This window comes from Phytophthora sojae (genome assembly GCF_000149755.1).
Source record: "Phytophthora sojae unplaced genomic scaffold PHYSOscaffold_1, whole genome shotgun sequence".
Taxonomy (NCBI): Eukaryota; Oomycota; class Peronosporomycetes; order Peronosporales; family Peronosporaceae; genus Phytophthora; species Phytophthora sojae.
In genome coordinates this window covers 121,277-140,856 of record NW_009258115.1, presented here as the reverse complement: position 1 = coordinate 140,856, position 19,580 = coordinate 121,277, and the positions used below count along the sequence as shown (strand labels likewise).

The window sequence follows — 19,580 nt, the reverse complement described above, 5'->3', positions numbered from 1 at the left end:
ATCGACAATTTGTTGCTCGGAGGCCAAGGACCCAAAAAGTGTTTGAACACGCTTCGCATAACTTGCTGCCAAGCACCAGCCAGCTCAAAAACCGAGCTCACAAGCTGAGAAAGCGCGGCGATTTCTCCATCACGACGTACGCAGATGCGATGGAGTGGGCATCGCCGAGGATGTGCACAACGAAGGAGCAATTCTTCCAGCATATGAGTTACCTGGTGGAGTCGGATGATGTGCGGATATTACAAGAGCCCTTCGGCTACCAGCACGAACTGCTGGTCCTGGACTGCTTTACCGATCGCCTGGACGATGGCGAACTCTCGCTCGGCATTATATTCACTTCCCGGCGGTTGTTTCGGACTCTGCCACGAGTGATTCTCGGTCAGCGGTCGCAAGTACTGGGTGCACCCGATGGAACGTACAAGCTCCACTTTGGTGGATGGACGCTTGTTTCGTTTGGTACTTTCGGTGTTCGATACACAGCGTCACACAAGTACCAGCACAAGTTCTATCCGATGGCATTCATGTTTGTGCGAACGGAGACGGCGTTTGCTTACGCGCGGCTCTTCACAGTTTGCAGAGAGCGCGGTGAATCGTTTTTCGGCGGCACCCTAACGCTTCAGCATGGATCCATGGACCACTCGACGTCTATTGCAAACGCGTTCCGACAAGAGTGGCCTGACATCAAGCTCCTGAACTGCTGGCCTCATTTGCATCTTAAAGCCCGCGGCAAGAAGGCACATCAGCAAACAGCATCACAGGTCACTGTTAACTTCAGTCTTAGTGTGCGCATAGTCATACAAAAGCTAGTATATATATGTGTATTCATGACCAAAACGAAATGTGCATACTTAAGCAAACTTGTAGCTTTTTCCCCGTTTGGGTGTGTGGCGGGGGAAACCGCCTCTGCCACTCCAGCAACGTCTCTGTCTCTTAATCCTACGGCGTCCTCGAACCCAAGGTGCTTGCGCGAGTCTTGCGCCGCCGCCGCGCGTGCGTCCGAAACCTCGTCCCGACTTGGGATAGATATAATATTTCAATATGTCGTGTGTTGAACGCAAACCTGTCTTAAAGTTTTGATAGGGTTAACATGAATGGATCTAAGGAGAAACCAGCACCAGAACTGACAGTTAACGCAATCAATCACAACTCATTCTATATTCTTTAGACTTAAGTCGCCTTCTTCTCCCAAGTTCAAGACCCTCTCCGCAACACCACCGATCCGAAATCTGACAAATCTCACCAGATTATGTACTTTTACTACAGGCACCGACTTCGACGGCACTTAATTTTAGTCGTTTTTGATTTAGCTATGGTTAATGTTTTGTGTGCATCAAGTCGATGCACTGTCGAGTGGGCATCGTCGTCAAACCATATTTTGACAAAATTCAACAGTTTATCCAGTTTTAAAAAGTATTTGCAAACGCTTCTGCGAGTGGTGTTTCCGCTGGTTTGGAGACATCGCCGAGGTAAAGCTACAAGCGCTACAAATTCTTAGCGAGATGTTCTAACCTAACCAATCTTACCAGGTGACCAAGTTGCTTGCATCACAAAATTAAATGAATAAACAATTTATGTGCTGCTAGATATTTTGCAAAGATAAAACAACTATGCACGAGGAACGTCCTCGACGGCAAATCCACTTCAAGCAGGCCTACGTTTCGCCAGGGAAGCATCTGGAGCACAAAGCGCTTGCACATTAGCTGTTGAGTTCTGCTGGCCAACGCAAGATACTATTAGTTATTCCCCGATATATATCAGGCATAAACTCGATATACATTATTGTTATACGTAGATAATCCATTTATAAGCATTTTTTCACTTCATGTCTATCAAAGAGATTACATCGCTTTGGCTAGATGACCCGTTGTCGTGGTGATGGCAACTGCTGCGTCCACGAATAGATCATCGAGATCGAGGCGGTAAAGCATGTTGTTCTGACAAAAGGTTTATGCAGATTTCAAGTGAAACATTGATGTTGACCGTCATGCTAAATCTTGAATGAACTAACACCAGATACTACGTCTTCGTGGCGAATGTACCGTGCTTCTTGTCTACTGCAACATCGGAGTCGCGCGGCACTAGGCAATGCGTTTGTAAGATTGGGTAGTAACTTTAGCTCCAATATGTAACGGGCTAAGTGCACGTGCTTAGTGATTGCGGGCTTGGTCATTGGAAACGGAGAAGCAGGAGAAAAGCTGGAGACGGACATCGACGATGGCGGACGACGAACACCAGAACACGAGCGCGGGGAACGTACCGCGCCGGCGGAGGCGGCCGAAACGACGACGAACAGTGAGGACATGGGACGATGGGCGCTCTACGACTGCAGCGGTCTGCGAGCGCCGCTGGGCAATGAGAAGATGCAGAGTTTGTTCCACTGAAATAGCGTAGCTCGCAGTAAGTCTGACACGGTGCTGCGCACTGTGACCATGTAGTCGTTGGATGCTGCGTGGACGCCGTTCGTGCGCCGATGGAATGTCGAAGTACCCGCTATGTTTATCCGATGACTGGAGCGTCGTGAGGGAGAGCAATGAGCGCGCTCTGTGTGCGCGCTGGCGAAGCAACTTCACGATGCGCCGTATGGCACCGACCGCAACTGCGACTACGTCCACCTGTGCACACTGTCGCGGGTACAATCTCCCGCGACCGGACGAAGCTGCGTGGAAGCGTCTCCTTGCTGCAACTCCTTTGACGGACCTGATATCGTGAAGCTGTTGATATCGCTATGCGCGGCAGACGGCCGCGCCACGTCGAAGCCTCGCCGCCCCTCCAAGAGATGCCTCGTACGCCGCCACGCAATCCGGTACGTCTTTGATCAGGACCTCGAGGCTCCCAACTATCGGCATTGGCCCCAGCCAACGCACAAGGTACTGACGGTGCATGGCAACGTGAGGATCGCAGCGGATGGTGCCTGGGAACGTGAGGATCGCAGCCGCGGACGCCGCGATGCGGAAGATCAGCACGTGGGGCAGCGCAATGATCGTCGTGTTCAGGGTCGCCTTCACGATATGGCGAACGTGACCAGCGCTATCTACAAGCGGCGCAGGGCCGTCACGCTGAAACCGTGCAGCGTTATCGTCGGGATGGCTTGGAGGAGGAGCACCGACGTCGTCGCGCTGCTGTGCGACAGCAGCAGTACCAAGATCAAACAGCAACAGGAGCGTAGGCGCAGCGAGATCAGACGGATCACCAGTAGCAGCGGTGCACTCGCTGACGGAGGTCAGCGAGTTCAGGCGCTGTGAACTCCTGGGCGACCAGGCATTGTTGCTCCTCGGATCCCGCCGTCAACAGTGTCTTGATCAATGCATCGCCGGACACCGCTGCGAGGCGGTGTAGCGCTTCCCACTCGATCGCCGACAGGTGCGGAAAGCTGGCGCGCTTGAGTGAAGTGGCGGTCGTCCGGAACGCGTCGGGCATCGACGAGTCGTTCATGTTCACCACGATCTTGGGCGTTGGACGGATTAGCGAAGTGTTACCAGATGTAACGGGCTGACTGCAGGTCGTTACGTGCTTACACCAGCAGAGGGATATAGTAGACGAGTTGAACTTTGTTTGATTGATTGGCACGGTACAAACGCCGTGCCCACTTAAACCTATGCTGAGTGTTAATTGGCCATCGTGCGAGCACGATGGCGACTGTGTGGCGAAAGCCCGTCACACAATATAAGTTTAAGGACACGTTTCCAGCAAACTTGAAATTTTCCTTATGACACTGCTCCACTCCACACAAATTTTGAGCTATTCGTAGATATTGTTGCTAAGAGATTCATCGTGTTAAGGTGAAGGAGTGATTCCGCGTGAAAAGGCTCTTGCGTTGAAAGTGATCGAGACAGTTCACGCTGTGCGCGTAGCACTGTCCAATACCCTGAATTGGTGTGTTTTGTTCTCCCCGCCGGTGGATTTGTAGAAATCGGTCCGAATCGACTCCTCGACTAACGAGTACTGGTAGTCGCTTCAAGATCTCTCAAAATGTTGATCAAAGCAGTGTATCTGGTGCATCTAGGACGACTTCGAGTAAAGAAAACGGGTACAAACTGGTTGCAAATGAGGTCAATATGCGGTTAAGAGCGTTCGCCCTAGACAAACTTGATGGGCTAGCCGGTGATCGGATTCTCGCTATCCGCGTGGGTGCTAAATTTAAGGATCATGTCAAACACGGCGTACAATATCATGTATTTACGACGGCGGGTTGACTTCCTAGATTACGTGGGGGAAATTCGCTTTATCTATAACGTTGTAAAATCATTAAGCAAGGCTAGCAAATGATGTTGTCATTTTTTGTGCGATTGTAGCGTAATGTGTAAACTAGATTGCCATTTAGTGGAGGGTGAGACGAATAGATCGACGATACAGACAGCGACGTACCCCCCCCCCCCTCCCCCCCCCCCACCCACCCACTCACTCACCCAGCAAAACACATCAACTAGAAAAGGGGTTATCGGTGCGAGAAAAAAATAACGGAAATAATTTATCTAATCCAATGCAATAAAAATTGTTAGCTTTCGTAGTCAGCTCGACCAGGCAGCTCGCGCTGGCAGTTTTATTCAACAAGGGGTTTTCGAAGCAACATTATATACTATCAGCCAAAAAGCGGGAGGCTATCGCTTTGGCAGAAAAAATTGGCGTCAATCCAGCTGGCAACGGACGCTACAAGACTGGGACTGAACAAGACGATCATGGCTTCAACGGTTCTGCACGAAGTACTAAAGGGTCAAGGGCGGCGGGAATCAATCCCGTTCTCCAGATGGTGCTGACCTACATGAAAGACGCTCGCCGTGACGAGCAGCAGTTTCAGTGTTTTATCATTATCGTTTATTGATATATATTACATTCTAGGTGCTGCCCACTACTCCCATGCTCCAATACATCAAGGCCAACCACGCCATATAGCTCAAATAATATATGACAGACGAGAAGAACGAGTTGAGCGGTATGGAGGCCGTATTGATGCTCGGTCAGCGCTTGCTTGAGTGTATTTTGTATAGATATTTATTATATTGTGAAAACTGGTCGGAATGTCTAATCCGACTCTAAATCAGTCGTTTAAGAGTCTTATTTAGACTTGTATAGTCTTATTTTTTTAAGTGGGCTCCTATTTAAAAATGGTTACCCTCGATTGCACACCAAATAGATTTATACTAAAGATCGATACCAATCGCTGAATAAGTTATTAAGGACATCTCCACCGCGGCCCCTAATTTGCTGATAAAACAGCAAATTGCGATAAATTACCGAACGACCACTCCCACCGCACGCACCAAACTAAGATATCAGCAAATAAATTCCCGGTTCGACAGCAAATCAGCTCAATTTGCTTCCGCGTTTGCTGTCAGAAGCAAATCGTCGTGTCCGAGAATTACTGCGACCTTTTCATGTAATTGGCTCAGTTATGCTCTATGTTCTACCGGACAGTGCGCACCGCTATAAGAACTCAATTGACACAGAGGATCAACTGGCGAAGAACAGGATGCCGCCTGCAAAAAACGGCGGGAAGGCTACGCTGCGCGGGCCAAACTGGGACCATAGCGAGGACAAGGCGCTGGCCAAGGCTTGATTAGTTGTCTCTAAGGATGGTATCACATCCACCGACCAAAAGAGCGACGACTTCTGGGAACGCGTCGCGGCCAAGTACAACGTGTTGCGACCTCGGCGTCACGAGCGCTTTCATCGCCCCCAGAACTCTGTCGCAAAGCGCTGGCAGCTGCTACGATTGGCGGTAGGAAAGTTCTGTGGGTGTATTGCTTCCATTAGCCAGCGGCAAATCGGCTGAGGACCGCGTCGAAGACGCCCAAGAGCTGTACGAGAAACTCTACGAAGATCACTTTGATTTTCTAGAAGCTTGGCGTGTACTTCGAGATGAAGCCAAGTGGAAGGAGCTGCCCGATGCTAGCGGCGGGACCTCGAGCCGTAAGCGATCCAACAGCAGGTCATCAGTAACTCAGAGTGTCCGCCAGGCACCTGCAAATGAGAGCAGAGCCGTTGGTGTAAAACGGCAAAAACAGCAGCGCACCTTGGAGGAAAGCAATGGGCGGATAGCCGATGCGGCTGTTGTCATGGCTAAATCCTCCCAGCGCAAAGCTGAGCTGGAGGAGAAGCGTCTTGCTTTGCTAAGGGAGCGCGAGCAGAACCGTATTATCTTTGCTGCGCTGGACGGCTTAGACGAGGTCTCTCTAAGTATCATACGCCTAAAGAAGGAGAACATTTTGCGGGAACTACAACAGGTATCTACTATTTGAAAAAAAACTGTACGAAATAATTGAAAAGACTAACGAAAATATGTATTGTAGAGACCGCAGGAGAGCCAAGAATCATTCAGCGACTGGACTGACGCGAACGCTGCCGTTATTGCCGAAAACACGGATGCTACCAGTGAGAACACCGCAGCCGCCGCCAACTTGGCTACAGGTATTCAAACCCAGTTGTCGGTGGCATGTAGAAGCACTGCTAACGTAGATTCTTTCGTGCTCCTTCTAGCTCCCACAAGTTCTCAATAAATGCTCTTCGTAGCTCACTGTTCGCTGCGGCTGACTGCATATTAAACCTGCGCGTGATAATCTCCTGTAAATCGATTGCTTCGTCTCCGTTTACTCCGTCGTCATCTACGCCGCTGGGCGGGGATAAATCCGCGTCGATGTTTGCAGGTGTCAGATCCTCCAGCCCAGGCACTCCCCACTCGTCCTCAATAATCATGTTGTGAATGATAACGCAGGCCTTCATCACATACAACATGTCCTTGCCGTACCAGATGCGACTCGGAAGCTTAAGAATTCGAAACTTTCCGCGCAGTACTCCAAACGTGCGCTCAACATAGTTCCTTATACTCTCTTGGCGCTTTGCGTAGATCTTTTCCTTTTGGAAACTTGGGCGGGAAATTGTAGCCATGAAGCACGCGTAAGGTGGATAAAATCCGTTGACGAGATAGTACAGCTGGTGGAATTCCTTCCCTCCAGCAACGTACGCAAAGGAATCATACAAGTCGTGGTTAATCACATGGTGATTTACCAGAGGTGATCTGTCAATAATATTGATGTCTGATGCAAATACAAGAAAGCACATTAGTTTTACTAAAAAGCATGATCGTTGGCATATTGAACCAGCTTACCATTATTGGATCCTGCGCAGCCAAAGAAGAAGTGGGAGATCCACACGCGTTGATCTGCAACCACTTCGAGAACGACCGTAGGCTTGCCTTCTTTCCCACTCAGCTGTCCTTTTAGCGCCGTTAGGCACATTTCCCATGCCCAATGCATGCAATCGAGCGATCCAAGGCAGTCAGGAAACCCGCGGGAAGCGGAACTCTCCAGTTGTCGCTCAATGTCATCACGAGTAGGCTCATGCAGATACTCCTCTTCGAAAACTTCAACTACAGCTCCGCAAAATTTCTTAGTGTAAGCCAAAAGTGTGTTTTCGGCACCCTTCACGTCATCCAGCGAATCTGCGGCGCAGCCATATACCGGCATCCGAACAGCAGCGCTGCACTTTTGAAGAGGGGTAAGACCTTTCTTCCTCACGGCGTCGACTCGCTGCTCGAAGTCCGCATCGTGCTCAACAACAGCGCCCATGAGGCGTTCGAACAATGCGCGACTCATGCGGTTCCTCCGACGAAAGAGCTTCTCGGGGTAGGTAGGATTCTCACAGAAATAGTCATTCCATAGCCGCAAGTGTGCAGCTTGGAAATCGCGGTCGAGGTTCGCCGCTTTGCCAGGCTCCGAGCCACCTCTCTTGCGCTTAATGGGGGCCTTCTGCGCAGAAAGAAGCAGGAGCAAGAACGCCTGCCTCATGGGATACATACATACACGCTTAGTAAGATGTAAATACTTGTCATGAGATCTTCCGTGCACGTACCTCATCGTCGTCGCTGCCGCTGCAGAGCACCGATTCTTCGTCCGAGTCGCTACTCATTGGGGGAGGTTTTCTGCTGTGGACAGAGGCACGACGCAGTTTGCTACCAGGCGGTGCGACTGAGTGAATTTGCTGTCGTTTGCAAATGGTCAGTTACAGGGTTTTATTCTGATTTGATGATAGGATAGAGACGCTGCGGTGGAGATGCCCTAATAAGCCTAAATGCCGACTTCGCCGTCGGCATTCCGAGCTTCGGTGCACATATAAATCTGCAGACCACCCAACACACAGCACAATGGACACACTCGCTCGGGTCACAGTGAAGCTAGGTGGAATCGCCCAAACCAGCAGAACGACGGTGCGCATCGACAACCCTGAGTTCCCGTTCAACCCAGAAGAGCTGTACGGGGCGTGGGGGCAAGTAGAGAGAATCGTTGAGCCAGCACTAGCAGCTTATGAGGCTCGTACTCTTCGCCCAGACATAAACCTGTACGGCAAGCCAAGTACTGGAGCAACTCAAAGAGACCTAGTCGCGCTGACAGAGGACAACTGGCACAGCGTGCTTGACCAAGCGCGAGCAAATCATCTTCGGCGCTGAAAAGCTAACGGTCCTCTGTGCTTTGATGTGTTTGTATTTGCAGTAAAGGAAGCACGCGTAACCGACGCCACGAGACGTCGAGCTACCCGTGGGCGTATCCAGCAAGCTGCTGAGGACATTAGCGATTTTCTTGCCGAACGCACCGACGTGCGCGTGGATGAAATAGCGCGCGCACACTCGACCATGACTCAGGTACGACAACCGGCTGGAGCTCCCGTCGCGCTACCCGAAAGTGCCACATTCAACCAGATGCGACATTTAGATGCGGTAGCAGCCACCGCACAGCTCAGCCACTGCCGGCACAAGACCGTGATGAGGCTCTACGCCAGGCTCTAGCCGTGTGGCTGAATGGGTCATCAGAGCTCCAACTGACCTTCAACGTCCAAGCGCTACGTGCGCTACTCGGTTTATCATGCTCGCCCAAGTCGTTTTTGCCACCGTTCAACGAACCCCCCCCCTCCCCCCCGAGCCCACCGACGACATGGAGGACGTTGCCATCAGGATTAATAGATCGAGAGCAATGGACATGTATTTTGTTAATGAGCAGATGCATGAATATCACAAAAACTTCCCTCGCTACGCTCGTACATGGCTGCCAAAGTCGGAATAACCACTGGTTGGCGCTGAGCATGTCTTAAGCTTATTAAGAGCTCTCTACCTTGAGCATATCCCATTCAGATTTATGTCGTTAAACCCTCATTTACACTCTTTATTATTTTATTTGGAGTTTCATTTATCCAGCACATGGAGTCTTCAAATTCCTGATTTACGAGCGCATCCTCGTGGACATTCTGACCGATTTTCACACTAACCTGCAAATTTCCAAACTTTAAAGTTTATCATTCTTACAGACATGGATTTTCTCCCAAAAAGTCTGCGATTGCGGCTGAAAGCCACGATGAGTTCCGGGAAACGCACCTGTGCTTCACCACTGCGTTTTAGGAGGCGTGTTAGAGATGAAAAAACTAGCATGTAATATGAAATAAAAGACGGCGCTCTGTTTTATAGAGTGCGGTAAAATGAAAATTGCGCACTTTATTTTCGAGAACTCTATTTTTAAGCCCCACAGTTCGAGCAGTCCCCTCGATTACATTTAAATTCTCTCTTTTTTGAACGACAAACCCGGGGGGGGGCTAAATCGGGACAAGGTAGCTCAAGAAATACCCCTAGATTGTGCAAGAAACGCCTGGATGAATGCTCGCACCTAGAAGTTCTACCTGAGAAAAAAAAACTGCTGTGAAATGAGCTCGAAGTCCCATCTGCGGTACGTTTGACAACTTCGATCTCTCGTGTATGCAGAGAGGCAAGAACTAACAGCTAATATATGATTTTCTACTGAAAATAAAAACTCCATAGTCCTAACTACGAGAGTCATCCAGGCACCGACCGCATCTATGCGAACTGGCACTGGCCGCAAATGGTGCGTACGATTCAGAAGTACATCGCTCATTGTGAAGACGGTACATGTGCCAAACCGCTGCTATCGAAGACTCCAGGTGTGCTGGAGCCTCTCCTAATTCTATTTGAGCGCTGGTGGTCCATCTCCATGGACTTCATCGCGAATCTAGTAGATACCACGCGTAGACATACCGCTATATAGGTCGTGTTCGATCGGTTAACTAAGCGTGCTAACTTCTTCGCAACAATGAAGACCGTTTCAGGCAAGAGGGGACAACCCTGTTCACGGCATGTCCCAAGACATCGTCTCCGATCGCGACTCCAATCTCAGGCTTCTGGAGTCAAGTCTTCGAGAAGCTGATATCAAGCTCAAGATGACAGTGGCCTACCGAGCTCAAGGCGACGGACAAACTGAACACAGTAACCGGACACTTGAAGAGTACATCCGATGCTTCGTGTGTAACGGGGTTACACGCACAAGTGGCTACAGTCACTTGTTACTCTAACAGATGCGATGTCTGTTAGAGGTTTGAACACTTCCTCGACCTTGGTGTAGACACACCAAAGGCTACATACATTTACGACCACCACGACGGGTGGTCCATACACATTTAGGATTCCTATTGGCTGAAAGCAGCATCTTTTAGCCAATAAGCGACATGTATAGCATTGGAATTCTGCCAACCAGCCGTTGGCAGATTTCTAGTTTAGAATATTACATTTAGAGGAAGTCAGAAACATAAAACAAAAATAGCAGTTCTCATCTTTTACCAAAACACGCTACTTGGAGTCTTTATCTTGTTTAAAGTATACTCGTGGATCTCGAGTATACTTAACTCAAGTAAAAGAAACCTACGCTTCCTCATACACGTGCGCATACGTGTAAGCCGTAGTAGTGAGCCAAGGTAGGCCCACTACACCTGATAGCACTTTGTAGTCCGTCCAACGACCGACTACCTGAACGTTCGTACGGAGCTGTACGAACGAGGAGCCGAGAACCTTTTCATGAGCGCGGAGGTGCCCATGGAAAGCTCCACTTCACCTGCAACTCATGTTGCACGCGCTAACTGCCTCCACCTGTCAGATCCAGAGTGGGAGGCATGTCAACAGTCATTGGAGAAGCGGCTGTAGCTGTAATGCTGCGCACACTATCGCCGACGGAGCAACACGGTGTTGCTCTGGGATTCATCATGAAGAAGCAGCGTGATGCTGCTTCCTCTATCACGGTGGCGTCGGGGACGACACCGCGCGAGCAAACGTTGAAGCTAAACGTGAGCAACTATGTCGGAAGAGAGGGCGAGCCTCTCCTCCGTTGGCTTGTCGAACTCGACACTGCCATCGCGGCTCGACATATCGTCGACCCGTTGTCCAAGGTTGTGTTCACCATGTCATGTCTTGGCGGACGAGCGAGAAGTTGGGCGTATGGACGCCGACTCTCTGATCCTACGTGCTTCAGCACGTATGAGGGTTTCAAGGAGGAACTCAGACAAGCGTTTGAGCCCCCGCAAAATGAGTTTCGGTCGAGAGCAGAGTTCCTCGACCTACAGCAGGGTAAGCATGATGTCCATGCTTACGCGCAGAGAGCACGGTACTTGGTCTCGAACATTGTGACCAACCCGATAGACGAGGCGACCAAGGTCGTCACGTTCATGAAGGGTCTGAGAGATGGGCCTGTAAAGACCTATCTCTTCCGTGAGTACCCAGGTACTCTCGAAGCTGTGATTACTCTTGCGATGCAGGAGGAGTTTAGTCTGAGGCAGGCTAAACTACATGCGAATGCGCCGAGGCTGCAACCGCCTCCGGTCGCGATAGCGGGAGGTCCGGAACCAATGGACCTCTCGAATGCAACGGCTGTTGGTTATCAACAGCAACAAAGAAGTAATGTACGATGCTTCCGTTGCGGAAGGATCGGTCACTATGCCCGAGAGTGCACGACACCCGTGCACCGAGATGGTGATCGACGCGGCGATGCCGGGCATCGTCGCGGACAAACAAAAAACGCTGGAACCCAGTAGGCGCGGGGCGCCCTACTGGTAATGCAGTTCCGCGTGTCGACCTTGGACACGCGACACTGAGGACTGCAGCCCCCAGTGAGGTTCATTCTCACTGCAAGAAGCAAGATGACAGGCCTGACCTTGTCATCCTGAATGTGAACTCGATGAGAGCAAGCGGCTCTCTCCGTGCTTTGGTAGATTCTGGCGCGTCGAAGAACTTTGTTCGACTGCGAGGTCTATCAAGGCTTGACTTCGAGGATTTAAAGATACCTCGAAGTATGTTGGAAGTACTACTGGCAACGGGTGCCGTCGTGAAGACCGAGAAGCGCATGGTACGCGTGCGCTTCACTTATGAAGATCAAGAGTTTGTCGAGACCTTTATCGTCCTGGATCTGGACGATAAGTTTGACATTGTATTGGGCGTGCCGTGGCTTGCACGACATGATCCGGTCATCGATTGGGAGAAGCGCACTCTCGTGCGCTTTGGTCGCGACAGCGGAACAGTGAGCGATGGCCCTGTTGCCGCTACGCACGCACCGACAGGTTCGCGCGACTCCCCACTCGAGACAGCGCCTAATGTCGCTGTCCCGGAACGCCCTGGGCGCGCGCGAGCACGCGCGCAAGAGCAGCAAGCGTCGTCGTCGCCGCCGACGGCTGAAGGAGAAAATGTGTTGATCTCGGAGATCGACACCCGCTTTTCAGCGAATCAGGAAGAGTCTCCGACCTCAAGGGGCACGGATGACGCAGACGAGTCACACGCCTCAGCCGTGGAGGCTGACGCGAATCTGATTGGATCAGGTCTGGCCAATAATAAGAGCCAAGGTGACGTAACGCCGTCGACTCTGGGAGTCGATGGCTTGGGTGAATTTGATTCGTCGGCTCGGGGAGCCGACGCACCCTCCGTAATGGAGGGCTCCGCCAATAACAGGCGTCGAGGTGAAGATGGCGTGTCGGCTCCGGGAGCCGACGCTGCAGGCGGTGCGGACGGTTGCAAACGTCCCGCACCGGAAAAACTTGCATGCTGTCGTGCAGCCCGGCTGCACGACGAAGCGCCGGGCGACCAAGCCGGGCTTAAAGTCGCTCGCCCGCGGGATGAACCCGCCGGCGGTACTAAAGAAGAACACCCGTCCACGGCTGGGCCTGGACGAGGTCAAGAACCAAGCGGAGCCGGGCTCCGCAAAACAAGAAGACGGCGCATGCGAAGGTCGCTGCGCAAGTCTCGGCCGGGGCCGAGACGCTACAAGGAATGTCTGCCGGGCAGACGGAGGCTGAGAAGCCGGACGTTGAGACGTTGAACGTCTTGACGCGTACCTGTGCCGGGTTCCAGTACAGGGAGATGACTCTCGCTAACCCTCCGACGCAAGCGTCGGAGTTGACTTCGCTTCCAGTCCTGAGCTGGAAGCGCTTCGCGCGTGACTTGCACGATGGACGCATCGAGCAAATATGCATTCTCTCGGACGCCGAGAGAACGAAAAGCGAGAATGAAGAACTGAGGCAGTTCTTCATGGAGACCGCCACTGAGAGCGAGGACACTCTCAGTGCGAAGACGAAGAAGGAGCGCTTTGAAGAGCAGAGCTGGGACTCGTTGAAAACGAGTCCCTACTACGAGATCTTACGGGAGTACGCGGACGTACTTCCGGAAGAGATTCCTGCGGAGCTTCCGCAGGACAAGGGAATCCAGCACGAGATTGATCTCGTGCCGGGCACGAAGTACTGTGTCACGCGGCAGTGGCCACTGCCGCGAGAGCAGGTCAAAGCGATCGACGACTTCTTCGAAAGTCGTCGCAAAGCTGGACAAGTGCGGGAATCGAAATCCCCGCACAGTGCTCCGACGTTCTGTGTCAAGAAGCCACAGGGCGGCTGGCGCATCGTTCATGCGTATAACAAGCTGAACGATGCGACGATACCGGCGCAGACGCCGATACCTCGAAAAGATGTTATCATCGATTCGATGGCCAGGAGCACTATCTACAGTGATCTTGATCTGCGCGATGGGTTCTATCAGATCCTCTTGCGTGAGAGCGATATCCCTCTCACGGCAGTGAGCACGCCGAGCGGCATGCTCTGGGAGTGGCTAGTGATGCCGCAGGGTCTGAAGAACGCTCCTGCGACCTTCAACAGGTGCGTGACCCACTTGTTGCGCTCGGTGCGCGACTTCGCACCGAGCTACTTCGACGATGTGTTCGTCCACAGCCGGGCTGCGGACGGGATGAGCGATGTTGAGATGCACAAGGTGCATCTCCGGAAGCCGCTTGCGCTCATGCGCAAGCACAAGCTCTATGCGAACCTGAAGAAGTGCATCTTCGGGGCGAGCGAGATACCCGTGCTCGGGTGTCTCGTTGGGAAGAACGGTGTCCGCCCTGACCCTGAGAAGGTCAGAGTGATCAATGAGTGGCCGACGCCGTCGAACGTCAAGGAACTGCGGCAGTTCCTTGGCTTGGCCACGTACTTGTGCAAGTACGTGAAGGACTACGCGGTCATGATACGCCCGCTGCCACAGCTCCTGAAGAAGGACGCCGAGTGGGTTTGGACTGCTGAGTGTCAGCAGGCCTTCGATGCAGTCAAGCGGGGCTTGACTGAGGCGCCGATCTTGGCGGTGGCCGACCAAGATCGCCCGTTCCACGTTGTGTGTGACGCATCCGACTTCGCAATCGGATGTGCGTTGATGCAGCACGATCACGAGGGCCTTGATCGTGTCGTCTACTACCAATCGCGCCAACTGAAGCCAGCTGAGCGCAACTACCCGGTACACGACAAGGAGCTCCTTGCCATGAAGTACGCATTCGCGAAGTTCCGAGTGTATCTACTCGGAAGCAAACCGTTCGTGGTCTACACAGACCACGCGTCGCTGCGGACGGCTGTGAAGTCGCCGCACATCTCGCAACGGATGGCGAGATGGCTCTCATTCTTCCCGGAGTATAACTTCCGGGTTGAGTACAAACCCGGAAGACTCAATGTGGTGGCCGACGCGCTCTCGCGTCGACCTGACTACGCCACGACTGATGCCGACGTCAATGCCATTGACGCCATGCGATCGAGCACCCCAACGTCGTCACTGTTGGACGACGTGAAGGTCGCGTACGCGCACGACGCGGACACGAAGCTCTTGCTGGCCTACGGCTCAGCGCCTTCTGACAAAGCTCGTCAGAAGCTGCCGAAGCATCTTCGTGCTCGTGCACACCGTTATCGGGTGCACGACGGGTTATTACTCTACAGTGCAGTCGACGACAACGCGGACCGCGTTGTCGTGCCCACTGACCATGACCTGCGACTCAGGATCATGTACGAGTATCACGATGCACCGGTTGCGGGGCATCCGGGCCGTGAGAAGACATACCTTCTTCTCACGCGAGACTTCTACTGGGCCCACCAGTTTAAATGGGTGCGCAAGTACGTCCGTGCTTGCGAGGTTTGTCAACGTGTGAAGCCTGCGCCTTCCGCGCAGGCTCCCTTGCAGTCACTGCCGACTCCGTCGGAGTGTTGGCAGTCCATGTCTTTGGACTTCGTGTTCGGTCTTCCCCCGGACAGCCAGGGGAACACGGGCGTTGTGGTCTTTGTTGACCGCTTCAGCAAGATGTACCATCTTGCTGCGGTACCTGCTGAAGTGACTGCGAAACAGACGGCACGTCTGTTCGTTGACATGGTATTCAAACACCATGGCATGCCGATCGACATTGTGTCGGATCGAGACCCGCGCTTCACTGCACACCTTTGGCAAGAAGTGTTTACACTTCTTGGGAGCCAACTTTCGATGTCGACTGCGGGCCATCCGCAGACGGACGGGCAGACCGAGCGCGTGAACCGCGTGCTCGTAGACGTGCTTAAGAGCTACGCTCACTCGTTCCAACACTGGAGTGAGTGTCTGCCGATGGCGGAGTTCGCCATCAACAACTCGGTGCATGCCTCGACCGGGCATACACCGTTCTACGTGAATGCCATCAGGCACCCACGCCTCCCGAGTCTACTCGGGATAGTGACTCCTTCCTCAAGTGGGGGAGGATCTACGACTGCAACGCAGCAGCCGCAGAATGCCGCTGACACTTGTACAGTGTCAGCCGCAACGACACGAAGTAAAGCCAAGAACCGCGCGTCTGTGCAGGGCACAGACGCCGACAAGCGCACGAAGAACGTGTCTGTGCGGGGCACAGACACCAACAAGAACAAGAAGAAGAAGAGCGTGTCTGTGCAGGGCACAGACACCACGAAGACGAACGCAGAGGCCGGGCCTACTGCTGGAAACGAGCTGAACTCGTTCAGCTCGGACGCAATCAACTTCGTGCAGCGCAGACAAGCCGTCATTCGGTTTGTCCAAGACACTATTGCAGTATCTGTCGACCGACAGAAGCTGAACGCAGACAATGTTGGCAGGGGCAACACTAATGAATTCGAGAAGGGTTCATTAGTCTTGTTAGCTAGTCAAAACCTGCCTAAACATGCAGTTTCCGACTTCGGGGCGAGCAAGCTCGCTCCGCGCTTCATCGGACCGTTCACTGTGCTGGCACGGCACGGCAACGCCTACACACTGGACATACCGTCTAGTATGCGCCTCCATCCGACGTTCTACGTCGGACGGCTGAAGCCATACCTGCAGCACGAGCTACCTAGCTCGGCTGAACCGAAGCAGAAGACTCGGCGGAAGCCATTGTCCTCTCCAGCGCGACTTCGCGCTGGAGCAGCGGGTCGGGCTAATGGTCCAGCTCGGCCGGAACGATCGAGGCGGTCTGGGAGTACTCCACGACCGGAACTCGGTCGTGGGGAGACGCAAGATCAGGGTCAACACCAAGTTGACCACACAAGGGGCGTGTTTCCGCCACCACCGCCGCCGATTCGTGATGCACACGGCTCAACTCGATGGATTGTTGAGCGGATTGTTGATCACAGTATCCCGAGAACGAACAGGCAACCAGTTCGTTTTCGTATTCGTTGGAGAGGATTTCCTCCCAACCAAGATACATGGGAGCCACGGAACGTCTTGCTCCAAGACGTTCCAGACTTGGTGAGGGCATACGAAGCCCACCATGCGCTGCATACTGAAACGTAATGCGAGCGCTGCTGTTAACAGCAGCGCCCGAAGACACTTCGAGGGCAGACATAGGTACCTGCCCCCGCGGCAGCGACGCGCTTCGCACGTTGCCGCGCATTCTACTCAACAGCAGAGAGGTTCTCCGCTGCTGCGCCAGCGGTCTTCAACTTCGACGCGCTCGTTCCATCATCTCTCTCTTCAACGTCACACATTGACCAAGTGGTCAATGGTGGTTGACGTGCCGGGACCGGCACGTCTAACCTTGACGGGGGGATGGTGTAACAGAGTTACACGCACAAGTGGCTACAGTCACTTGTTACTCTAACAGATGCGATGTCTGTTAGAGGTTTGAACACTTCCTCGACCTTGGTGTAGACACACCAAAGGCTACATACATTTACGACCACCACGACGGGTGGTCCATACACATTTAGGATTCCTATTGGCTGAAAGCAGCATCTTTTAGCCAATGAGCGACATATATAGCATTGGAATTCTGCCAACCAGCCGTTGGCAGATTCCTATCTTAGAATATTACATTTAGAGGAAGTCAGAAACATAAAACAAAAATAGCAGTTCTCATCTTTTACCAAAACACGCTACTTGGAGTCTTTATCTTGTTTAAAGTATACTCGTGGATCTCGAGTATACTTAACTCAAGTAAAAGAAACCTACGCTTCCTCATACACGTGCGCATACGTGTAAGCCGTAGTAGCGAGCCAAGGTAGGCCCACTACATCGTGTCCCACACCAAGCCCTCGCAAATGTGGAATCTGCCATCAACTCGGTCTTAAACTACAGCACCAATGTGTCACCATTTACGGCTGATCTGGGATACGTCCCGCGCAATCCACGCACCGCCGTTTATGACTCACTTCGGCGTGACATACGCGGCGGGCTTGGTAATGATGTCAATTCACCGAGCGCCAGGCCGCCGTACTACGGCAGTGTCAGGATGCGTTATAAGACGCCCAAGCTCGCATGGCAGACATCTACGATCGTAGCAGGATTGAGCAAAAGTTTGACATCGGTGCGCAAGTTTACTTGAGGCGACGCTGCCCCCGAAACGCAGCCACATCGTTGCATGCATTGAGAAACAGGCGCTGGGGCCTTGCTGGTCACAGTTCGCTCCCAGGAGATTCCGTCCGCGGCGTAGCGATCGCTAGACGCTCCCAGCTCCCGTTGTACACTGTCCCAGGTACGCCACATCTCCGTAGTCCCCATTGTCCACAAGCTCACTTAACTTCTTAATCAAACCCGCCATTCCAACTACACTCCAAAAACCACAACGCAGCCTCGATATCTGCACAGGCACAGCCGTCGTTCACTCGCAATCCAGCCAGTTGTAGTCCTCTCGCGCGTCAGCGCACTCGTAGCCTTCTCGCCCGAAGGCCTCTCGCGTTCCAGGGCAGTCACAGTCGTTTTGGCGTGTCGTCCAAACAGCACCCTATGCGATTCCCGGGGATCCTTGCCGTGAGCGTAGCGCTATGCGCTCGGACGGGTAGATTTACGTGTGAATCTTGGCGGAGATTAGACGAATACATCAGCTACAACAAATATGTATCTGACAGTACTGAGTTTCGTGTGGCGGTGAGAGCAGAGCAAGGCAGTTGCGCCGGTGCTCGTGCTGACTCTGCTGTGTGAGATGATAATTCTACTGGGGTTTTTGGTATTTGCTCTGTCCAAAGCATGGACCACAATTTAAAGAATTGACATGAATTGAGAATATGAATTGCCTCAGATGAATGCACGCGTCCATCTACCCGATAGATCGTAGGGCTGTCGCATTTTTTCGGCTCGAAGCCGTTAAGTCGAAGCCTCAGAAACTCGCGCCGCCCCTACCTCAAGCGTTACGCCCCCGTGCTACACGAACACACCTCCCACATCACACCGACGTAGCTTAACGAGAAAGCAAGCGACTATGTCCTCTGGATGCTGGTTCAATTCCAGCCGTCGTCAAGATTGCGTGGACAAAAGACGTGTCGCGGTGCTGAGCGCAACGGAAGGAGGTGGGGGGGTTGACTTACCTCGACAAAGCCGTGTGCACTTCTGTGGGGAATTGATCTTGCGTTGGTACATACTCAAACATAAGCTAGCGACGGTATCTCTTTTCTGAAAAAAACGATGTGTAAAAGCTTCATCCACGTCGGTGAAGTTCAGCTGAGACATTATGCTCAGCTGCAACTAGTTTAGTTTATGTCTCTAATCGTTCACAGAACAGGCTAGTACCCTCAATCCGTTGATCCGGTGCATCATTTTGTCCTTGCTTCCTTTCTCAGCACCGTGGTATCACCAGGTACGCCCGACAATAACTCATTTTGGTGTTTTTTCCCATGCAATAACCAATTTCATGCTTGAAGAGTCAGTAGAAATCAACCAATCACCATCTCTAGCTAGCATTTTACTAGACAATCAACACGGACAATTTGGCACTGTCTGTGGATGTCACAAGAGCCAAATGTTCCAGTATTACACCATTGCTCATGATTGCTTTCATTCTTCGTTTTGTAACGCCTAGTATGGACTCACTCATATCTCATACGCGCTCTCCTGTTGTGTCGTCATGGCCAAACACAGCAAAAGCTACCAGGTAGTGCTTACTTCTGAAAGTACAACCGCCAAGACGATACCGATTTCGGCAGGTATGTAACCCCTGAGCGCCCGCAGCACCTCCAGGTACACCGGACCGGAGGCTAGGACTGTATCGCAGTCTCTCAGAGTACGA

The 19,580-nt window shown here is 52.3% G+C and overlaps 4 protein-coding genes across 4 annotated transcripts; 3 read left to right on the top strand and 1 right to left on the bottom strand.

Moving 5' to 3' along the window:
• Positions 1 to 62: 62 nt before the first annotated feature.
• Positions 63 to 1,052, top strand: PHYSODRAFT_473385 (hypothetical protein; the record flags this gene model as incomplete). The annotated part of the gene is made up of 1 exon (XM_009515512.1): positions 63 to 1,052. A coding segment is annotated over one exon (990 nt), but the record flags the coding sequence as incomplete, so codon positions are not given.
• Positions 1,053 to 5,570: 4,518 nt separating this feature from the next.
• Positions 5,571 to 6,236, top strand: PHYSODRAFT_292859 (hypothetical protein; the record flags this gene model as incomplete). The annotated part of the gene is made up of 2 exons (XM_009515511.1): positions 5,571 to 5,716; positions 5,756 to 6,236. 2 exons carry the CDS (start codon positions 5,571 to 5,573, stop codon positions 6,234 to 6,236), a joined length of 627 nt encoding a protein of 208 aa, XP_009513806.1.
• A 436-nt stretch (positions 6,237 to 6,672) lies between these two features.
• PHYSODRAFT_377711 (hypothetical protein) lies at positions 6,673 to 7,268 on the bottom strand (the record flags this gene model as incomplete). Its single annotated transcript, XM_009515510.1, has 2 exons — positions 6,673 to 7,031; positions 7,103 to 7,268. Coding segments are annotated over 2 exons (525 nt in total), but the record flags the coding sequence as incomplete, so codon positions are not given.
• Positions 7,269 to 8,467: 1,199 nt separating this feature from the next.
• Positions 8,468 to 8,850, top strand: PHYSODRAFT_417566 (hypothetical protein; the record flags this gene model as incomplete). The annotated part of the gene is made up of 2 exons (XM_009515509.1): positions 8,468 to 8,707; positions 8,731 to 8,850. Coding segments are annotated over 2 exons (360 nt in total), but the record flags the coding sequence as incomplete, so codon positions are not given.
• Positions 8,851 to 19,580: the final 10,730 nt, after the last annotated feature.